The 22,498-nt window shown below is 48.6% G+C and overlaps 1 protein-coding gene across 1 annotated transcript in view; it reads right to left on the reverse strand.

Annotated features, from left to right (window-relative positions):
* Nucleotides 1–22,498, reverse strand: part of NKAIN1 (sodium/potassium transporting ATPase interacting 1) — a 226,527-nt gene that overhangs the window by 40,758 nt on the left and 163,271 nt on the right. The window contains exons 2-5 of the mRNA XM_038378022.2: nucleotides 22,221–22,358; nucleotides 16,992–17,072; nucleotides 7,261–7,458; nucleotides 3,389–3,449 (exon numbers count right to left, since the gene is read on the reverse strand). Of these exons, the coding sequence (XP_038233950.1) occupies nucleotides 3,389–3,449; nucleotides 7,261–7,458; nucleotides 16,992–17,072; nucleotides 22,221–22,358 (478 nt within the window). The remainder of the gene's footprint in view (nucleotides 1–3,388; nucleotides 3,450–7,260; nucleotides 7,459–16,991; nucleotides 17,073–22,220; nucleotides 22,359–22,498) is intronic.

The raw sequence follows: 22,498 nt of genomic DNA on the forward strand, positions 1-22,498 counted from the left end.
ATCCCTGTTTCATGAATCCAAATCCCCCTTTCCCTACAATGAAAGAGCAGTATAACAGCCTGCCGTTATGTAGAAAAGGCGCTATTAAGAAATTCCCTTAAAACGGAACTGGGACGAAGGGTTGTTAAGGCCTGTAATACTGGGGCAAATGCTGCGCTACAGCCTATGTCGGCAAAACTTATATCGCTCGGGGAGAGGGGTGTGAATATTCAACCCTCTGGAGCGACGTAAGTTACACTGACATAACTGTTCATGTGCACAGTGCTGTCAGTGGGAGAACATATGCCGCCGACATAGCTTATGCTGCTCGTGGAGGTGGTTTCTTTATGTCAACAAGAGAGATCTCTCCTGTCGGCATAGAGCATCTTAACCAGATGCGCTGCAGTGGCACAGCCGTATCGGTGCAGCTACACCACTGCAGCACTGTCTGTATAGACATACCCTTTTGAAATGAATGTTTGGCCAAAGTTCTGCTGATGGCTAGAAAGACCTGTGTTCTTTATGTTGATTAATCCTTTATATTGGGGGCTCCTTGGTGCTCTTGTAGGTCTTCGTGTTGTAGAAAAAGGTTTGCTAAAAGCACTTGTGTGTGTAAACATCTCTATCTCTTGAAAACCTTCCTTCATCATGCAAAGACCTACAATAACAAAACCAACACCATTTCATATGATTTGTATCAGATTAATAAAAACCTACAGTTATGGCCCCAAGTCCTATAGTAACATGATATGCTGAATTATTTGAGACCAGCATGAGTTTTGGCAATCTGTCATCATGTCCATCCTGGGTATTATTCAGTAGGGCCATTTTGGACATTTGACTGCTTCTGGATGCCCGGGTGACACTTTAGCGCAGATGGCTTTGTGTTTTTCCATCTGTGCTTGGCTGGCTTGGCTGGAAGGTTGTGGCTGCTGCTGTGGCATCTCGTTACAGTGTTTCAAGCCATTGCCTCCTCCAGATGGGACAGTGCCAATGCCTTCCACTTCTTGGAAGAGTCAGCTGGTGTTGAGCATGGTGGCTCACTCAGTAAGTGGCACTTCAGGCAGAGAGAAGAGAACCTATGTGAACTCAGAACTGATTAGGCTCCTGGATGAGGTCTTAGGTTTTGGTTCTATTCTCCCTTATTCAGGTTCATATGTGGTACCTATCACCACAGGATCTGAGCACTTTCCAGAAGCGCATTAAGTGACTTAACTAGCAGCTGTCACATGTTTCTAATCCATGAATCCCCAAAGAGCGTCCAGGTGACTCATAGCTGACCTGGTTCAGTCCTCGGCATGACTGTGATGCTGGAGGTAGGGTTGTTCGGAGCATGGCATGTGGCCAATCTCTGTACCCAGGTTCTCCCTGAAGGTTTTGTGCTCCACCACAAAACCCTCTTGTGTTAAGACTCAACTGGGAAGAGCAGAGTTAGTCAATATGATGCTGACCATGACTGCATGGTGTCATGTCCAGCATCACCCTAGCTCATTGTGGTTAGACCCTTCCCCTAGAAGGCATCGGGTGGGAGACTCCTTTGGTTGATCTGCACTCAGGCTAACATTTCACCCATGCTTTTATCCAGAGCCAAAGGTTCCCGGATGCTATAAAGTTGCTCCTACTAACTCTAAAATCCTGAACTCCAGGCATCCCCACACCTCTTCTCAGATTCCAAATCCATCAGCAAACCACTTCCCCTCATAAAAGGAAGTGTTTGAGATTTACAGGAGAAGTCTCCTAAATGAATAGGTGCATAAACTTTGATCCTGCTACAGACAAAAATACACTGGAAGTTCCATGTCTTCAGCTGCTATTTATTGCTCCATATTGATATTTTAGGTTGCACTTTGCTGCGCCAGACACCACAGCACTGGGCTTTAAAAGACAGTGAACTAAATGTCCAGGTTTTCGCACTGATCAGTTAATTTAGCCGTCTGTCATCGCCGGGCCTGAAAACGTGACACAGAATCTGGGGCGTGGTCAGCTGAAGAAAAGCAGAAGGATGCTTATCCTGCACACTGCTCATGTGTTGGGCAGTCCCTCACCAGGGGCCCAACCCAAATCCCCTTGAAATAAGACTTCTGGTCCCACTGACTTCCATGGGCGTTGGATTGGGTCTAATGCCATGGTGGTGCTTCCTATAGACCTCCTATGTATCATTAACCTATAGCTTCACTCAGCCTCTTCATCAGAGACAGAGCTGGAGCGGAAGGTTGATCAAAGGACAGAGGATTGGCCCAGAAGGCTTATTCCGACAAGCACTTGATTGTTCCATCATTTTCCCATTGTATTTCTCTTTTAAGCTAACAAACACAGCACTGATTGACCCAGCTGTCCTATTAGCCAACTTCCCTGCTTTGGGGTTGGGGCACAGTGGGTGAAACCCACCCTGTGCAAAGAGCCTGCCTTAGGACTATGCATATAAATCTATACGCATAGACTGTAATTCCTGCTTAAACCATAGAGCAACATGACCTACACAGGATCACACAGCCAGTCAGTTGCAGAATAGAAATCAGGGGCTCTGACTCCCTGCGCTTACCATTAGACTACACTGCCTTCCTGATAAACCAGTGCTTGGGGAATCCAGATTGTGGTGAATGCTGGAGATGGGGAAGGTTGGTGGCTGAGAAGGTGAGGGAAGGGGCATTTTTGCGAGGGGGAAATGGGGAAGAAATCATGCTGGAGCTCACAAGGCCTGCACTTTTGCTTTTTTGTTGTCTGTCCATATCTGACTGTCTGTCTTGTTATTTGCATTTGTAAGATCTTCGAGGCAGAGACCTCTTCCATTCCATGTGCATGCAGCAGCCAAACCTGGCTGGGGCTTTTAGGTGCTACCGAAAAACAAAGAATCATTTCCTCAATGGGCATGTATGCCAGTGGGCAACACTACACAAGAGCAACAGGAGGTGTTGCAGGAGCAACCCCAGGCCAGAGTCTGGGACAGGCCCTGGCCTCCCGCCATCATTTATTAGTTAAACAGCTCTCAGTAACTGATGGCCACTAGTTCTGTCTTTCTGGCCTCTATAGGGAGCAGGTTCTCTTCAGGCTATCAGCTTGCCCGGCAGCGAGGCAGTCATAGTGTGGGGCCAGACCCATCTCCCCTTAAAGGGGTGAGTCACCCTGTGACAGGGCATCATTAAAACTGAGGGGTCGGGGGGGGCGGGCTGGAGGGAAAGGATCAAAGTTAAGGATCTTGGATTGTGTCATCTGATAGCTTAGGTCTCAGCCTTAGAACTGGAGCCTCCTTGGAAGTGGAGCCCAGAGGAAAAAGGTCTATTTCCCCCTCATTCATCCCGACACTTCTGCTGCGCCCAGCACTGGCTGTGCAAACCAAGGTACCATATTATCCCTGATTCTTTTGCAATGCTGCTGCTCACTCTCTGTGACTAATAGCAAAAGCACTTACAGCTGTCTTCTTCCTCCATAAACACTTTGCTGACATAGCAGGCATAGACGAATCCAAAGAGCTTCAAAACAAAACAGAGAGAAAAACCAATTATTTGGAACTCAAGACATGTGAAACCAGACAGATAGCCAGGGTCGGAAGTAGCAGCAGTGGACATGGGCAGACTATCCAGAGCAAATAATCTATCAAGTCAATTTAATCTCCTTATTTTGCTCACCAGTTACCTGCAAACAGATTTAGAAGGTTACAAATTTCTTCGTAAATTTCAATTTCACAAGCTGTTCCTGTTGGGTGAAATTCAGAGGGGCCAGCACATCCTCAGCCCTATGGGCTAAAGTGTGATTAACTATTATCAACCATGTTTATTATGGCAGTGGTCTGGGACCAACTGAGAATGGTGCCCCATTGCGCTAGGTGCTGCACAAAAGTGTAAGTGGTGCATAGGCCTGGTGCAGGTTTTCTGCATGGGACGAATTTTACCCTTTGGCTCTATTTTCAACTCTGTTCATGGCAGGTAACAGGCCACCTAAATCACATGGCATTAGTCCTGGCCTCTGATGGGATGTCCAGAAACCAATTTAAGACAAACCGGCTCAACTTGTATGTTTAGACAAGCGCTCAGCAGGTGAGTGGGAGGGATATGTCCTAGCACCTTGGCCAGAAGGGTTCTGTGACATCAGTCCATACTGGTGGTGACAGCATTTGGGGAAAGCTCTTTTGGGACAGGATTATGGGGCTCTGTTGGAGCTGGAAGGGTTCTGCCCTTGCCCCCCGCACTTCAAATCCCTCCAATTAGTTCTATGAAGTTGGAACTGGGGAACAAAGGTGGAAATCTTTGGTTCCAATATTTGCACTTCATGGGCTCTGTCTGCAGAAGGCCCCATTGCCTGAGTCACTTACACCTGGACTGGAGAAAGCACTGGGGTCCTGGACCAAATGGAAGATGGTCCCGTCACTGACCCCCAGAGTCCTCAGAGGTGGCCTGCCGCACCAGATGCGCTTTGCTCCATGGTGTGGCAAAGGCAGGAGCGAATTTCTCGAGCGGTGCTGCTGTGGGAGGTGTGTGCTGGAGACTGGGACTGAACTCGCAGGTACTATGCAGAGAGAGATATCTCTGGCCTTGTTCCCCTGGCAGACCCTGCCAGGCCACTCACCCTGCCTGCATGAGAGGCCAACTGACCTGACAGGAAGCCTGCCATTAGCTCAGAGACATCAAGCTGCAGAGGCTGATGGGAAGCAGGCCCTTCTCAAAGCTCACGTGACCCGTTCCCACTCCCTCCAAGTCCTGGCCCTACCCCCAACCAAAGACTGCTGCTGCCAAGGCTGGTAGGAGCCAGCCCAAGTCATGTCTGGCAGATGTTTGGTGTTCCACTTGGACTGGGTCCACACTGTTGCCAGCTCCATCCAGCTCCCCCATTGCCAGGCAGTGTCGTGAATCAGCACTTGATGCACTCAACCTTTTATTTTATTTTATTGGGCTTGTCATTCAAGATGCTGCATGAGGGAGTCCTGCAGTTATTAATCGGGACATGGGGGAGGGCTGTGTGAGTGCAATAAAAGTGCACCCCTGTTTTTAAACCCTGCCTTGCAGCTCTCCTTTAAAACCTTCCCCTCCAGCATCCCCTTTCTGTGTCTCTCTGGCAATTATTTCTGCTTCCAGCCCAGCCAAGGACACGTTCACAATTGCTTAAACTCCTGGCATCTTTCTGCCTATTGACAATTCACTAGCAGCCTCTTGTGTAGGAAGCTGCCAGACAGGGAGATGAGAGCAGTGGCCTCAGTCCACACAGTTCTGGGAATGTGTCGCTCAGCTCTTTTGTTGGCTCTCATTGTGAGTATGATTTCTGAGTCAATATTTTACACACACAAAACATCACATTTCCAGGGGGGCTTTTCAGGCACAGAGTCTGTCTGCTCTGCTCCTCTGCTGTTCACACCTCGAGCATCACCAGCCCAGAGAAGAGCTGATATTACACATTATATTATCAACATCTCCTCTGTAGCACAAGGCGCTAATGTACGTTAACACACTGGGAGGTCACCAGCTGGAATGTGCCAGATTAGCTCCCCCAGGTATATTAGAATATATATCTATATATATCTATATATATCCGGCTGCATTCCTTTATTCCACTCATTCTACAATTCAAACCAAAGGGAAAGGAGCGAAGTTGGTGGTTTATAGCCCAGGCAGCTTAATGCTCATGGCTCTGTTATCTGCTAGGGTGAAATTTACCAGGTGCAGAGGACTTAAGTGTGCTTTGTGATGGCCTTCTGCATAAGGGTGAATTTCACCCTAGATCTTTAAGTGATTCCCCCACACCTCTTGTTATTATTCATTCCATGATTTAACTAGGAACTAGAGATAAATTTATGATAAGAACACCCAGGATTGCTCTTTTAGTATTTCTTAAAGATCAGCACCAGTTCCCACCAACCTCCCCGTTTCACTTTGAAAATAACATAGTCCCAATAGCCTCTAAGTGGTGGCTTTTGGGAGTGGCAAGGGATTGAAATGACTTCATCCAGCGCTGGTGGCCCAGAGATCCTCAAAGTGATTTAGGTGCCTAGCTCCCACTGATTCCAATGGGAGTGAGACGTCTAAATACCTTTGAGGTTGTGGGCTGATGGCTCTACAGCATTTCAGCTCCTTGAGTGGATTCTGTGGATGCCACAGGTGCGAGGGCATCATACAATAACAGTGGCCCCTGAACAGTACATCGCAGCTGAGTAGAAAAAAGAGGATTTTTACTTTTTTTTTTAAATGTAAAAAAAAAAAAGATTTTTGAAAAAAATGCATAACGCTTTGTCCAGTTTTACTGGACATCCATTAAGAGCGCGACCCCCTCTGGGGGCCATCCTGGTGTGTCAAACTTCACCCTGTTGGTTTATGTTGAATGGAATCACAGCTGCATTATGCACAGTTAAAGGGGATCATTAATAGAGACAGGCCCAGAATCCCAAATCTGGAGGGAAAAGTCTCCTTTGTCTTTTGAGGATGTTCTGATCCAGATTCAGTTCTAGGCTTGGCTTTAGCATGGGCCAGAACTAGAACACATTGAATCCATATGCTCCAGAACTTTGGGGAAAATTTGGATTCAGACCCAAATCCCACGTCTTAGCCTCCTCTGCCTTCATAAATAATGCTAACTTTGTATTTCTATAGGGGTCCTGCACCCATCGACAGGGAGCCCCTGAAATACAGCTGACTCTGGGCTGCAGTGTTACAGCCATTCAGTGCTAGCAAGGGTACGCAATAATTTCTAGGAAAGTCAGTAACAGATGACTGGTCGGGATATGTTCTCAGTGAGCCGGCTGGCTCTCCATTGCCCTGCGCTGGGTGTAGCCATCTAGGAACACAGGAATGTACCCATGGCACAGTTTGCAGATCAGCTCTTTTCACCCACTTTGCACTAGAGTACAAGTGCAGGGTAATGGAGTGTTAGGCCCACTTAGGGCATGTCTACACTGCAATCACACATATGACTGTGATTTGATCAACAAGGTTGAGTAACAACAGCAGTGAAGCCTTGGGGGGCACAGGCTAGTCCCACACAGCCAGGACCACGGGTACCTACTCAAGCCGTGGCCGCCCATGCTGCTGTGGCTTCACTGCTGTTGTTATTGGAGGGGGCTAGATCCAAGCTATCTTGGGTATGGCGACACGTGCTGCAGTGGCACCAAGACAAACCCTTACTCTGGTGCTGTTACATTAGGTTTACACCCAGTGGTCCTGATTCTCTTCTCACTTGAAACCAGGAGTAACTCCAATGGAGTCAAAGCATGTGCATCAGACCCAGGATCTTTGCTATTCCTCATTCTAGCACCTTCAGGAATTACATGGGAGGGACACAAGATCTGGATCCCCTTACCGCAAGGAATATCTGCATGGCGCTGCTCACTACCTCAATGTACTGATAATCGAGCAGGCATCCAGTGACAGTGATGACGTGATGGTCCTCCGGGGCCAGGTCTGAGTTCATCACCGGCGTCACCAGGCAGCCTGGCCCATTCTCCATCCACCATGAGCGGTGCAGCGAGGTATTAAAGGTCATGATGAAGTCCCGGTCCTATGGGAGAGGAACATGGGAACACAAGCACAGAGTGAGGCACCCCCTTTCTATAGGAACCGTTCCCCAGGAGAGGGCACTCCCAATTCCCGGGGTGTGATGGTGTTGGTTGTGAACATTTAGAGCCTCTATTCAGGGTGACCACTAGGAAGCACACAGCAAGGAAGTAAGGATCTGTGTAAGCAGAAAATAAAGACAGTCCTGCATTCACCCTGACCACTGTGTCCTGGGTCTCTGTAATTGCTACATGGTGTCAGCCATGGGATTCGAACCCACGTCTTCATATGGAGACAATGACACCCAAAACAAACCATCAAAGGCCTGATTTTCAGAGGTATGGAGCCCTCCCAGCTCTTGGTGAAGTCAGTGGGAGCTGCAGGTCCACTCCCCAAAGCAGCACCAAGAGCAACAAGGCTTCACAGGGGAAGGGACACTCAGAGTAGTGCTAGGTTTCAGAACAGCAGCCGTGTTAGTCTGTATTCGCAAAAAGAAAAGGAGTACTTGTGGCACCTTAGAGACTAACTAATTTATTAATTTTTTAGTTTCTAAGGTGCCACAAGTACTCCTTTTCTTTTTTCAGTGTAGTGCTCTGTCCCCTCATGCAGTGGCTGGGTCGCGGACGGGCTGATGAGCCTGCTACAGCATCAGCCAGCAGACCTGGGCCTTTTAGTGCAGGCAATAGTGGCTCATGCATTAAGATCCAGAAATCCCACATTCTAACCCCACCGATGCCACACCCTGCCCCACAGGGCATGGCGTTAAGTTACAGTCCACACGTACTTCTGCACGGAACGATGAATTGTATTTGTATAGCACATCGTTACTACGTCTCTCCTTGCATCACCAATCTGATTTATTAATAATTAGCAGCACCCCTGGCTCTTCTCTAGCATCTTCTATTCAAGGATCTCAGAGCATTTTAGAGCGGTTCAGGAGTTTAGCTTTATAATCTCTGTCAAATGGGGAAACTGGCCACATTCTGCTCTCCGTCCCATCAGTGTAAATCTAGAGTTACTTCCCTGGAGTGACTCCACATTCACACACGTTACTTATGCACAGAGTTGGTCCAGAGAAGTTAGCTGACTTGCCCCAGGCCACACTGGAAATCTAAGGCACAGCAGAGACGAGAGTCAGGGACCCCAGCTGGTGAGAATCAGAGGAGTTCCACTGACTTCCATGGGGCTCTGTTGATTTATACCAGCTGAGGACTGAGCCCCACGTCTCTCCAGCCTGCCAGCCCTGTGCTTCCATGTCCTCCCAAAGGGCTACAGCATCACAGAAGGGGCAGTTGCATGCTGTACAATCACCTGTGCATGCAAGCGCGTGTGAGCTGAGGATGCTGCGGCATCTTTAAGGTTCCTGTGGGATCCCAGCCTGGTTTTGCAAACCCCAGGATTGGTTCCTTTGCGCAAGCAGCACCTGTACCTCCGGATGTGCAATGGGACTGCTGCAGGTTCTCTCAGCACTGGCTACACCATGCGAAACTCACAAGATAGCCAGAGCATGTGTAATGCCGACAGACCCCGGTCGTCATAGGGATCGAACCTGGTGCCTCCGGAGCTTACTGCATAAGCCTCTACCACATGAGCTAAAAGCCAACTGGCTCTTAGCTCAGGATGTAGAGCAGACTCATTTAACTCTCTCTAGGTCATCTCGGTGCCACTAGATGTGACAGAACCCCACCCCAGAAGGTGTGTGGGTTACACATGGACTCAGCACCTGGAGAACCAGCACTATAACACTCCAGCAAAGCCCCTGGCCAAGTCCATTTCTTGGTTCTGAGATGCAGATGGATTCTCCTTCTCCCCAGCACGGTTTGATTGCATTGGGCAGCACTGCCAGCGAGACAGACACACAGACCCCACCACGAAGGCTTTGCTCCTGGATATCTCTGCCTGGTAAACCCATTGACAGGCTTTGGAGCTCTCATGGTTGATCTCCCTGAGCTTTTAGATCTCTGCTTCATACACAGCAGGCCTGCCCCTGCAAGACATGGCTTGGAAGGATAAGATGCTGCTCCTCTAATCCTCCCAGCCCAGCGCCTGCACCCGCCTGATAGCAGACTTGCAAGATGCAAAGCTGAAATTTAATTGAGCCAGCAATATGTGGGCCGGGGCTCCCTTCCAAGAGTGACCAAATGAACACATGGCACGATCAACACAGCTGCCCCTGCTTACAGAGCAGAAGTACAGATCGGATTTAAAGACTTAGCGCTCCTGAGCCATGCTTTCTTTGGGTGAGCCGCAGGGAGTGCTCACATCTGAAAGCATGACTGTGGGCAGGTTCCCCAAAAAGCAGAAAGGCCTCTACAGCATCGAGCGCACAGGGGAGAGTGGCTGCACCGCTTCAGGAGCAGAGAGCCACTTCAGTACCATGCATATCTCCCAGCTCTGCTGGCGTCTGATATCAAACCACAGTCATCTCTCTGAGCACTGCCAGGAGCACCGAACATGCGGCACTAAACCCCGACTGCAGGGTCCGGACCCAGGACAGTTTGGCAAAAAGCAGCCCCACAGTGCGCTGACAAAACTTTTTAATTTTTGTGTAACAAAAATCAGGGTTTTTGTCAAAAAGGATTGTTTTGTGAAGAAAATAGTTTTTGACCAAAAAATGGGTATTTATTTAAAAAAAGAAGTCGGTGTTTTGGTTTTGCAGTAAAAAGCAGATAATTTTCTTTTCTCATTTTCACTGAAAATTTTCATGGGGGAAACGAAATAATTTCCCAAGCAGCAACAGGTGGGAGATTAATAGACAGGGACACCTGAAGACAGAACATTCAACTGGGCATAGGAGACCCAGGGTCTGTTCCTCGCTCTGCTGCTGGGCGACCTTGACCAAGGCTCTTCACCCCTCTGTGCCTCAGTTTCTCCATCTGTACAATGGAGAAATGATACTAACCTCCTTAGTAAAGCACTGTGGGATCTATTGATGACAAGCACTAGACAAGAGCTAGGGGGTTCTTTTTATTATTTAATAATAATAACAATGCTATTTGGAGGACATAAAAGAGGGCCCAAAGGGCCCCTCATGTTTCTGCAGATGCAGCTGACATGCCCACAATAGGCACCCAATGTTTGGGATGTTTGGGAAAGCTTGGCAAGCTTGGTTTCCATGTCTGCTGGGCTTCTGCACAGCCTGCCCCATCCACGACTGAAACTGGAAGAGCCGGGCTCAGAATGAGACAGAGACAAGAGAGCAAGCCACAGCCCAAGCCCAAGTGAAAAGAGCAGAAATCTCAGGGAAGTGACACCTCTTTAGCAAAGAGGATCAATAACCCAGGTTTGCAGACTCAGGAGGCTCAGAGAGTTTCAAACAAGCATCCCGTCTCCACATCCCAGTGCAACCCTACAATAACAAACTGGCAGGTGCACTTCCTGAGGCTCCTTGGCAACTCTAGCCTGCTCTCAAGTCTGCACGGCACAGTGCTCATAGGCAGCCCTACGATAGCAAAACAGTGGGTCAGTCTGCAGGAGAGGAAAAAATCCCACAAAGAGAAATTTCACTTTCCAACATCTAAGAGGGATTCATGAAAAATCTAAATTTTAAAAACTTCAAAATATCATCTTGGCAGCATCTTCTGGCGATTGCCAAAAGAGAGGAATGACCACTCCAGGCATTCTGCAGCTACACATGGGGGCTGGTGTGGAGCAGACCCTGGTCTCTGGACACTCATTGCCTGTTTCTCTGTATTCCAGCTCTTTGACAGCATAAGATTCCCTGGCTTCTTCTGAACACCAGTTTACAGCTCTCCCTGCTACCGTTAATTTTAACAACACAAACTTTTATTAATAATTTCATGTTCTCATAACGGTTTTGCTGAGATTTATTGCTCCAAGAGCTGAGAGCTTTCGTGCAAACAGCAGCAGTGCCACATCTTTGCACAATACGCACTTTTGCTTCGCTCCTTTTCCTCTCTGTGAGATCCCAGGGCCTGTTTCTCCATTGCCTTGTGCCCTGTGCAGTCATTTAAAGCAGAGCAAAATGTTACCATTGTGATCTGGTCGTACGCCCACTTTGCATTGATAGATGTAAATAATGACACTAGGTACAAAGCACAAGAGAATCAGGCCCCTGAGGTCCAGACCGACCCTCCAGTGTAGAGCAACTAGGTCGATGGATGAATGATTCCATGGTGTTCCTACACCCCCTTCCATCCCTGCAGGTTGTGTCCACACTAGAAGGTTGTGCCGGCAGAGCTACAGCGCTCTAGTCCCTAACTGATGTAGGTGTGCCAGCAAAGCAGTTGGGTGTAGCCCAGGCCTCAGAGATGCCCAGGGAGTCACTGCGCTGAGTGACATGAAGCTAGTTGTACACAGCCCCTTTTCTGGCTGTAACTTAGCGCCTGTTTCTCACGACAGTGACACACGGATGGATCTTGCAGCAGCTGCAGCGAGAGCTGCAGCCTTGGCTTATGAAATTGTGTTGTCGGATTCATGCAATCCATAAGCTGAGGTGGCGCTAAGTGATTAACGAGTGCCCTGAAATTCCCAATTAATCAGTCTCATTAATTTTGCTCCTCTACGCTCCACGTTAGAATCCACAGCCTAGTTCCCTTCCGAAGCCGTCCACCCCATCACCCTCGCCACCCTGCCCTTCCCGGGACGCTGATGGATCTAAGTAACAGAATGGAAAGCCAGCAGCGCTATCCATCTCTGTCGGGTGGGGAAATGGAGCTGGTGTTTCAGAGAGTGATTTCGCCCATTGCCACTAAATGCACACATCCCTTTAGATTTAGTGAAAGTGTCACTCACTGCCTTTCAGGGCAGGCTGGGGAGGGGGCACCTTGGTTGTTTTGAAGAGATAAAGAAGCAACAGTCGCCCTGCATGGTGTTTACATGGGAGATTACTCTGTATGCCTCCCTCCTTGCATGCTGCCAGCCAGATATGCAGATGCTATGCTGTCACAGGGAAGGAATGCACGGCTCGGCCCCATTGATGGTGAGCAGGTTGTCAGGGGGGCTCTTCTATATCCATTGAGATGCCGCCGTCCTTCCCTGCGACCCAGAAATGAGTCCCTGTAGAACACCGTGGGAGTGACCCCGTTTGGTGGCTCTCCAGGTGCCGTTAGAAGAGGCATCAGCGAGCACCAAAGAGCAACATGTCCCAGTTGCTCTTTCTGAGGTGCGAGCACCGGGGTCATGTCAATGTGCGGTGGAAACAACCAGCGCGGGGTGAAATCATGTAGGTTGAATCCTGGTGAGCAGAGACCATCTCTGGTCTGAAAGAATCACAGTATGGGTCGTGTGAGGAGAAACTGTTGCCGGACAAAGGTACAGCAACCAGAATGCCCCAGAAAGAAAGAATTGCAAGGAGCAGCCATTGTGAGAAAATAATGCTGCATACAAATCACTGTGAGGAGAAATCATTGCTGCCTGCACGCCATGAGGAGATCAAAATACCATGAGGAGACACCATCACACCCAGAACCTGTGAGGAGAAAAATGGTGACCAAAACAAGACTCATGATCAACCCTTGGACAGAGACCACTGCCTGTCATACTGACCATTGTCGTCACATTGTTTCCATGTACTCCCCTGTCTGTCTCCATCTGTTGTCTCTTGTCTTATACTTAGTCTGGAAACTCTTCGGGGCAGGGACCATCTTTGTTCTATGTTCCTAGAGCACCTAGCATCATGGGGTGCTGGTCCCTAATTAAGGCTCCCAGCTTCTACAGTAATAATCATCATAATTAATAATAAAATCAGGGGGCAGTGCCCAGCCCTTACAGACAGCTTGACAAAAACAAGTCAGCGTGTGCTGTACAGTCTACAGGAGCTACCCCAAAAGCCAGCGTGTGCAGCTCTGTGCTCAGGAGAAACCTGACAATAACAAGCCACTATGCGCAGTCCAGGGCTCCTGGGCTCCCCTGCTGCACAGAGTGCTTGCCCACCCGCCAGGGCGTAGTTCACATTCTTACACAGAGTCCGAGGGGCAGAGACCTTCCAGCCCTGTGACGCTGGACTCTAGCCCATCTTCCCACGACCCGTCCCTTGCTCTGAAGTCTGCACTGTGTTTCCAATGCCTGGAATTGGTGCCATTGGACACACAGTGAAGAAGTCTGCAGTTTTCATGAGTTGTAATATGAAGCGAGTGGAGCACTGAAGAGGAAAGGACATAGAAGGGCAGAGATGGAGGAGGGGAAACACACCAGCTCTTCAATTCTGGAGACATGGAGTGAAAGAAGTGGAGAAAGAAGTGGTTGGGGACTATTTAGAAAAGCTGAACGAGCACAAGTCCATGGGACCGGATGCGCTGCATCCGAGAGTGCTAAAGGAGTTGTCGGATGTGATTGCAGAGCGAGTGGCCGTTATCTTTGAAAACTCATGGCAATCGGGGGAGGTCCCGGATGACTGGAAAAAGGCTAATGTAGTGCTCATCTTTAAAAAAGGGAAGAAGGAGGATCCTGGGTACTACAGGCCAGTCAGCCTCACCTCAGTCCCTGGAAAAATCATAAAAAGAAAAGGAGTACTTGTGGCACCTTAGAGACTAACAAATTTATTAGAGCATAAGCTTTCATGAGCTACAGCTCACTTCATCGGATGCATTTGGTGGAAAATGCATTTGCAAATGCAAATGCATCCGATGAAGTGAGCTGTAGCTCACGAAAGCTTATGCTCTAATAAATTTGTTAGTCTCTAAGGTGCCACAAGTACTCCTTTTCTTTTTGCAAATACAGGCTGCTACTCTGAAACCTGGAAAAATCATGGAGCAGGTCCTCAAGGAATCAATTCTGAAGCACTTAGAGGAGAGGAAAGTTATCAGGAACAGTCAGCATGGATTCACCAAAGGCAAGTCATGCCTGACTAATCTAATTGCCTTCCATGACGAGATAACTGGCTCTGTGGATGAGGGGAAAGCAGTGGACGTGTTGTTCCTTGACTTTAGCAAAGCTTTTGACACGGTATCCCACGGTATTCTTGCCAGTAAGTTAAAGAAGTATGGGCTGGATGAATGGACGAGAAGGTGGATAGAAAGCTTGCTAGGTTGTCGGGCTCAACAGGTAGTGATCAATGGCTCCATGTTTAGTTGGCAGCTGGTATCAAGTGGAGTGCCCCAAGGGTTGGTCCTCCGGCCGGTTTTGTTCAATATCTTCATAAATGCTCTGGAGGATGGTGTGGACTGCACCCTCAGCAAGTTTGCAGATGACACTAAACTGGGAGGAGAGGTAGATATGCTGGAGGGTATGGATAGGATACAGAGGGCCCTAGACAAATTAGAGGATTGGGCCAAAAGAAATCTGATGAAGTTCAACAAGGACAAGGGCAGAGTCCTGCACTTAGGACGGAAGAATCCCATGCACCGCTACAGACTAGGGACCGAATGGCTAGGCAGAAAAGGACCTAGGAGTTACAGTGGATGAGAAGCTGGATATGAGTCAACAGTGTGCTGTTGTTGCCAAGAAGGCCAATGGCATTTTGGGATGTATAAGTAGGGGCATTGCCAGCAGATTGAGGGATGTGATCGTTCCCCTCTTTTTGACATTGGTGAGGCCTCATCTGGAGTACTGTGTCCAGTTTTGGGCCCCACGCTACAAGAAGGATGTGGAAAAATTGGAAAACATCCAGCGGAGGGCAACAAAAATGATTAGGGGACTGGAACACATGACTTATGAGGAGAGGCTGAGGAAACTGGGATTGTTTAGTCTGTGGAAGAGAAGAATGAGGGGGGATTTGATAGCTGCTTTCAACTACCTGAAAGGGGGTTCCAAAGAGGATGGATCTAGACTGTTCTCAGTGGTAGCAGATGACAGAACAAGGAGTGATGGTCTCAAGTTGCAGTGGGGGAGGTTTAGGTTGGATATTAGGAAAAACTTTTTCACTAGGAGGGTGATGAAATACTGGAATGCATTACTTAGGGAGGTGGTGGAATCTCCTTCCTTAGAAGTTTTTAAGGTCAGGCTTGACAAAGCCCTGGCTGGGATGATTTAGTTGGGGATTGGTCCTGCTTTGAGCAGGGGGTTGGACTAGATGACCTCCTGAGGTCCCTTCCAACCCTGATATTCTATGATTCTATGATTCTATGAAATCTGGACTCCTTTGAAGTGAGTGGCAAAATTCCCATTGATTTCAGTGAAGCCAGGATTTCACCCCAGCCGCTGCAAATCTGGGTGAGGTTAAAAGTAGAAACCAAGTTTGGAGCCTTGGCATATTCACCCAGACAACCCTTGTCCCCCTCCCCACACAGCCACAAAGCTCCGCTAAGAGAGACTCAGAATAGAGTTGGCCAAAAACCAGAATTTCCATCCCGCAGCAAATTCCACGATTTTGAAATTCAGCCTCACCCTAAATTTGGCTGAAAACCTGAAATCTCAGAATTTTTTACGAAAAGAAATATTCTGAAAATATTTTGTTCTGACCTTCTCAAAATCGAAAAGGTTTTGACTTTATTATTTTGGCTCATACAACATAATATACAAGTCAAAATGATTATATCGGAACAAATCATTTTGACCTTATTGAAATGAAATATTTAGTTAATTTCCCACAAAAATTTTGACAAAATTGCTACATTCCCACAAAACATTCCAAATTCATCGAATCTCCATTTTCCAACTGTTGTTTGCAGTGTTGTTGTAGCTGTGTTGGTCCCAGGATCTGAGAGAGACAAGGTGGGAGAGGAAACATCTTTTATTGAACTCACTTCAGTTGGTGAAAGAGACACGCTTTTGAGCACCACAGAGCGCTTCACGTTTCCCCAGAACTCTGTGTAGTTTGAACGCTTGTCTCTCACCAACAGAAGTTGGTCCAATAAAAGATATTGCCTCACCCACCTTGTCTCTCATTTTCCAAATGAAAGATGTTCCGCTGGAAATGTTTTGACCAGCTGCAACTCAGGACTGGGATAGCTGGCGGTGCTGCAAGTCAGAGCCGAGGGAAACCAACAGAGCTGTGTGTGAGGAGGCCAGGTGACATTGCAGGTGACAACTGAGGTGCAGCAAAATCCTTATTCCCACAGAGTCTGAGCATGTCACCACCATCAACAGAACTTTATCCTCCCAACACCGCTGTGCGGTAGGGAAGTATCATCCCACTTTACAGATAGGGAACCAAGGCACAGGGCAGATTAAGTGACTTCCCCAAAGTCACACAAGGACACCCAGTCTCCAGAGCCTCAGTCCAACGCCCAATTCACTACCCTGTCCTTCAAACAGCAGCTGAGCTGCATTTGAGGGAAACATGCAGATCACTTATCCCCACCGCCTCCCCCAAGCAAGAGCTATCGGCTCATCAGTCTCTGCAGTGCTACAGTGTGAAGAAAGAAAGAAAGAAAGAAAGAAAGAAAGAAAGAAAGAAAGAAAGAAAGAAAGAAAGAAAGAAAGAAAGTTGCAAACCTGTAAGCAGCTGCAACGGCACAAGTGGAGATGCCCTGCGCCCTCCCACCCCAGCGCTGCTCTTCCCCAGCACCATGACCTCCATGTGCATCAGGAGTACCAGCCGTAAGGGGAAGGACGTGAAACCCAAGAGGCAGGGTTGCCAGGCTGATCAATGGCTCTGGAGGAGCCAGCGCTCAGTGCCATTAGAGAGGTAATTACCTGTGACAGGTGTCCAACTTCCAGGTAAAAGCAGATGATGAATGCGTTCCATCCAACCCACAGCACCAGCCACACCGCGTACTGGGGAGAGAAAGAGACAGAGGCTCAGAAATGCAGAAGGGCAAAACAGCCCTTAGCAGCAGGAGAGAGAAGCAGCTGGGTGGCGTGAGGCTGTGCTAGGGGGCTTTGCCCTCGGACAGGGCATTTGAAAGAGACCCAACAGCACTGAGATTTCTCCTGCACCCGCTTTCTGCCCTGAGCCAAATCCCACTGAGGTCAAGGGGAGTCTTTCTGCTGACTTCAAGGGGCTTTGGATCAGGCCTTACACACATGGGCCTTGCAGAAAGAGACAGCTGCCTGCACCATGCGTTTGGGCATGCAGAACCCGGACTGGCGCATGGGCTCCCATCGCTGCCTGCAGCTACCCAGCACGCACAAGCAATTGTATCGTTTAATGAGTATTGGGCCCAGCTCTGCTTTCATGGACACCACATTTACACCAAACTTCAGTGGGGTCACTCCTGATTTAAACCAGCAGCAGCGACAAGGTGATCAGGCCCAGTGTTTATAATCTGTTGGCCCCAAAAGCATACGGGGCTCTGGAAGTGAAAATCTGTTATAATTTATCACATACCTGCAGCACCTTACAAATATCAGCTAATTAACCATATAATGCCACACACACACTTCCAGGATGCATCCGATGAAGTGAGCTGTAGCTCACGAAAGCTTATGCTCAAATAAATTTGTTAGTCTCTAAGGTGCCACAAGTACTCCTTTTCTTTCTGCAAATACAAACTAACATGGCTGCTACTCTGAAACTTCCAGGATGGGTGCATAGGTATTATTATCCCCCTGTTACAGATGGAGAAACAGAAGCACACAAAGCAAAGTGACTTGCCCAAGGTCATACAATGAGTCAGTATCAGAAATGAAATTTCCTGGCTGCCAGATCTGTGGTCAGGACTCAGAACACTAGATTAAGCTACTCGCTTTTATGCTTTATGCTAATAAATTGCAATTGAATCAACCAGAGAAGGGTTCTAGACCAACCTTCTCCCCAGCATCGACTCCTCTCCCATCTAAATGCTCCCAGACTTCAGGGAAAGCCTGAATGGGATCTGAACATTGAAGCTCAAGGACAGAGACCAGACAAAGTCAAAGTAAACACACTCATCCACTCCTCCCGAGCCAGGTGTGGGGTGATCACAGGCAGGGTCCAGGAGGGGTTAAGAAGGTAGAAAACCCCTATGATAAAGAAGTGGTTCCAGTAATTAAAATCAATGCTGAAGCCCAGCTTTACCAGCCTTGCCCCTGTAGAGGCATTTCCACCTTCTCACCAGGGCCTAGTACAGAATAGGATGGGAGAGGAAATGCTCAAGACTTCTCCAGAGCTCTTTGGCACAGAACAAGACACTGACTTTGGTGTATACTGACTGTGAATTCTACCGTACAGGTCAGGATGTCACATGACAGCATTTATGGTGCTATCATTCAGAGCGCCAGCAGAGAAAGGCAGTGCAACCCATGGGCTGGAACAAGAAACCTCAGCCCTTAGTTCTGGCTGTGCTACAGACTTCTTTTGTGACCTTGGCCAAGTTGTTGATACGCTCTGTGCCTCAGTTTCCCCATCTGTAAAGTTGGGATAATAAATCCTACCCTCCTTTGTAAAGTGCTTTGAGATCTACAGATTCTGAGAGCTAAGTGTGATATTATTACCAGATTTCAGAGTAGCAGCCGTGTTAGTCTGTATTCACAAAAAGAAAAGGAAGACTTGTGGCACCTTAGAGACTAACAAATTTATTTGAGCATAAGCTTTCGTGAGCTACAGCTCACTTCATCAGATGCACCAGAGGAAATCATCTTGCAGCAATTCCATCTGTGCAGCTGAGAACAGAACTTGTTCTACAAAAATACCATGCAAGTCTATAGCACCTGACATCTAAGGATGTTGGCGCACTTCATAAACATTGGGAATATCCTCCCATTTCCTCTTGCGCATTACAGCAGGACTGTTCTCCCTGTCTCACAGGTGAGGAAACTGAGGCATGGAGAGTTGGTGTGAGTTGTCAAAGACCATGCATCAAATTAGGGGCAATGCTGTCACTTGAACCAGGAGTCTGGATTCCCAGTGCCTTGCATAGTCATTCACACCATTTAGAACAAGGATAATAATGGTAACTGAACTGTCCCCTGGGGCAGACAAGTGGGAGAATTAGATAGGATGAATTAGCTGATGTTTGGCCCTGGCTACAGTCTTTTGACCACATTTCCCTGATAATTGGCTGGGAATTACAGCATCATTAAGAAAGCTTCGGGGCTTGTCAACACTGGGATTATTTATATGGGGCCTTGCCTACACGAGAAAGGGTTTGCTGATATAGCTGTACCAGTGACCCCCCTTAGGGGAGATGCAATTTATACTGGCAAAAGAATTGTTGTGCTGGCCTAGTTTAAATCAGGTCCCTGAACTGGGGAACTGGTTTAAACTATTCTGGGAAAAGGACATTTTTTCAGGTATAACTGTGTCTACACTAGGGCTTTTGCCAGCCCAGCAATATCAGTCAGGGGCATGACAAAAATCACACCCCCGAGCAACCTACTTATGCCAGCACAGTTTTTAGGTGCAGACCAGGCCTGAGGTAGCTCTGCCAGTACAGCTGCACTGATGCAAATCCCTTGGATAGATATGTTGCACCCGTGTAAAAAGTGGCTTGCACGGGAGGGGCTGGTGGAAACCAGTGTAAAACACTGTAGCGCAAGAGGGTCACTGTTTACGCTGTTGCAGCATGTCTACACTAGGGGTTAGCCCTGACTGCAGCTACCTCAGTGTGAAAACCCGCAGTGCAGACCAGGCCTCCGAGGAGATGGAAAAAGAGTGTGCACAGGGCAGGCAAAGCAAGAGGGACACATGCGGCAGGCATGGGCCCTGTGCGGCATTATGTAGGTCAGCCTGGGATTATTATGCACTTCTGCTTCTTTGTGGAGAGCAGCCAGCCCAGCAATGGTGCTCAGTAACAAGCCTTAGATCTCATCCTTCTAGCCACATCTCCTTTTTCTCATGCCTCCTTTCCATAGCTCCTCCCTTCCCCTCCTCCTGCAGCCCCGAATTTCTGCCCTCAGTTTCTGGCCCAAGGGAGGTGGAGAGACTGTCCAGCAAAATCCACAGACCTTGGCGGGTGGAGGGGTGGCGAGGTTCCCGTGGATGGAGGAGGTGGAATGGTTTGTGAGCACAGACCAGACCCCTGCCTGTGTGGACCCCACAGAGGGTTAGCAGCTGGGGGTGGGGATATGCCTGGGCACAGCACCAAGGGGGGCAGTAACATTTAAGGTCCCTGAATTTATTGATCTCCCAGCACTAGGAAGCGGGAGCCCTGGGGGAAAAGGCCAAAGCTCGGCCATGCAGAGCCAGTCAAAGCATGGGCTGGCCGTTCTGCCCAGACTGGAACAAAGCATCGGCATTTTGAAATTTCCCACGAAACATCAAAAGGAACTTACCAAAGCTCAGCATAGAATCATAGAATATCAGGGTTGGAAGGGACCTCAGGAGGTATCTAGTCCAACCCCCTGCTCAAAGCAGGACCAATCCCCATCTAAATCATCCCAGCCAGGGCTTTGTCAAGCTGGGCCTTAATAACCTCTAAGGAAGGAGATTCCACCACCTCCCTAGGGAACCCATCCCAGTGCTTCACCACCCTCCTAGTGAAATAGTGTTTCCTAATATCCAACCTAGACCCCCCTCCCACTGCAACTTGAGACCATTGCTCCTTGTTCTGCAGTGCAAACACTTCACTTTGACTGTCTAGCTTGGAGTTCAATATCATATGACATGAGAGTCCCAACAATCAGGTGCAATCCGAGCCCTTTGACTTTATTGAAATAAAAGGTGGTGGGTTTTTTTGTCAAACATTTCAGCAGAATCAGTCTGGGCTCATGAAATGGTGTGATTTCATTGCATCAGACGTTCCACCAGTAGCTTTTCAACTATCTGCGCCGCTGTGTGGCTGGTTTCCTCAGCTCCTCTGCTCCTGCCGCCCACTCCCAGGAGCGGGCACGGGGGAGGGATTCTGGAAGGAAAACCTCATCCCCATTTCATTCCCACCCTGCTCCACATTCAATCAGCTTCCCCTTCCTGTCACCTTCTTCCCCCAACCGCCCCCATCTTTTCTCATTTTCTTTGTGGCCGTTCACAAGGGGGTCACTCTCCCTGAGCTTCAAGTGAACCTCAAATCTCAGAATAAGACTCTGCTCAAACGGCCAGTTTCACCCAATTTTCTGTCTAAACCAAATGAAACAGTAGATCCCACATGGAGCCATAACCTGGCTTGGCGGTCACTCGAAACATCACTATAACTCAGCTCAGGGTCACTTGAAACCACACCCTAACTTGGCCTGGGGTCACTTGAAACTGCCCCTAACTCAGCCTGGGGTTACCTGAAACTGCACCATAAGGTGGCCTGCAGCTACTGGAAACTGCATCATACCTTGACCTATGGTCACTCAGAACTTCACTTTAACTCAGGTGGGGTCCATCAAAACTGCACCTATGGCCACTGTAAGGACTGAAAAGCCTTAATGAACATATTAATGAACTGGGCTGAATCCTAAGTGTGCAATGAAACTCCAAGCAGGCTGGCCACCTCCACTGCCCCCTCTTCTCTCTCCAGCGTTGATACAGGGCTCTCTCTCTCTGCTGGAGCAGCTCACAGAGCCAGGTGAGGTCGCACAGCACTTCATAATAGCAGACAGGGGCAGGCCTGCTGGGAACCCTTATATATACACAGGGACCCTTAGTATTAACAAGCTGCCTCTGTGACCCAATGGGAGGGATCTTTCTGTTGCTTCTGACCAGTCTTTCCAGGACCACACAGGCTCCCTGGCCTGCATCTCGTCCCACCCTCTCCTCCATGAGGATCACGATGAGCCCTCAGCAGGGTGCTGAGCAGAGGGGGATGGTGATGCAGATGTGATTGACTTCCCCGTTTCTCGGGGGGCATGCAGGGCTTCTCCAGGCTTGGATCTCCTTGGCCAAATCTGGGCCACTACAAATTATCATCATTAGTGTTGAGTGCTGGCTGGTGCCAGCCGATAGCCGCCGAGCAGTAAAGCCGCTCGGCACCCTGCTCACTACAGTATTTGCAGTGAGCCCTGTGGAGTGCTGGCCAAAGTGCCGGAAGTGAAAGAGATGCACTAGCCGGCAGGGTGCACCGGCCGGCCTCTTGGACCTACCATTATGAGGTATTTGGATCTGTACTGGATGGTCCCAAAGATGCCCAGGATGACAGCCATAATGTGTAAAAAATTAGCCAGGATGGGCACCCACTGATAGCCCAGGAAGTCGAAGATCTGCCTCTCCAGCGCTGCTATCTGGAAAAGAACAAAGGGGGACAGAGCAGAGAATTACTCATTGCACAGCAGCTCGCAGGACATTAAAGGCAAAGCGTATCTTGTAATTAATGGGAAATCCCATGGACAATTAGTTACAATAGACTGAAATGTCTGCATGA

This window comes from Dermochelys coriacea, chromosome 19, assembly GCF_009764565.3.
Source record: "Dermochelys coriacea isolate rDerCor1 chromosome 19, rDerCor1.pri.v4, whole genome shotgun sequence".
Lineage (NCBI taxonomy): Eukaryota > Metazoa > Chordata > Testudines > Dermochelyidae > Dermochelys > Dermochelys coriacea.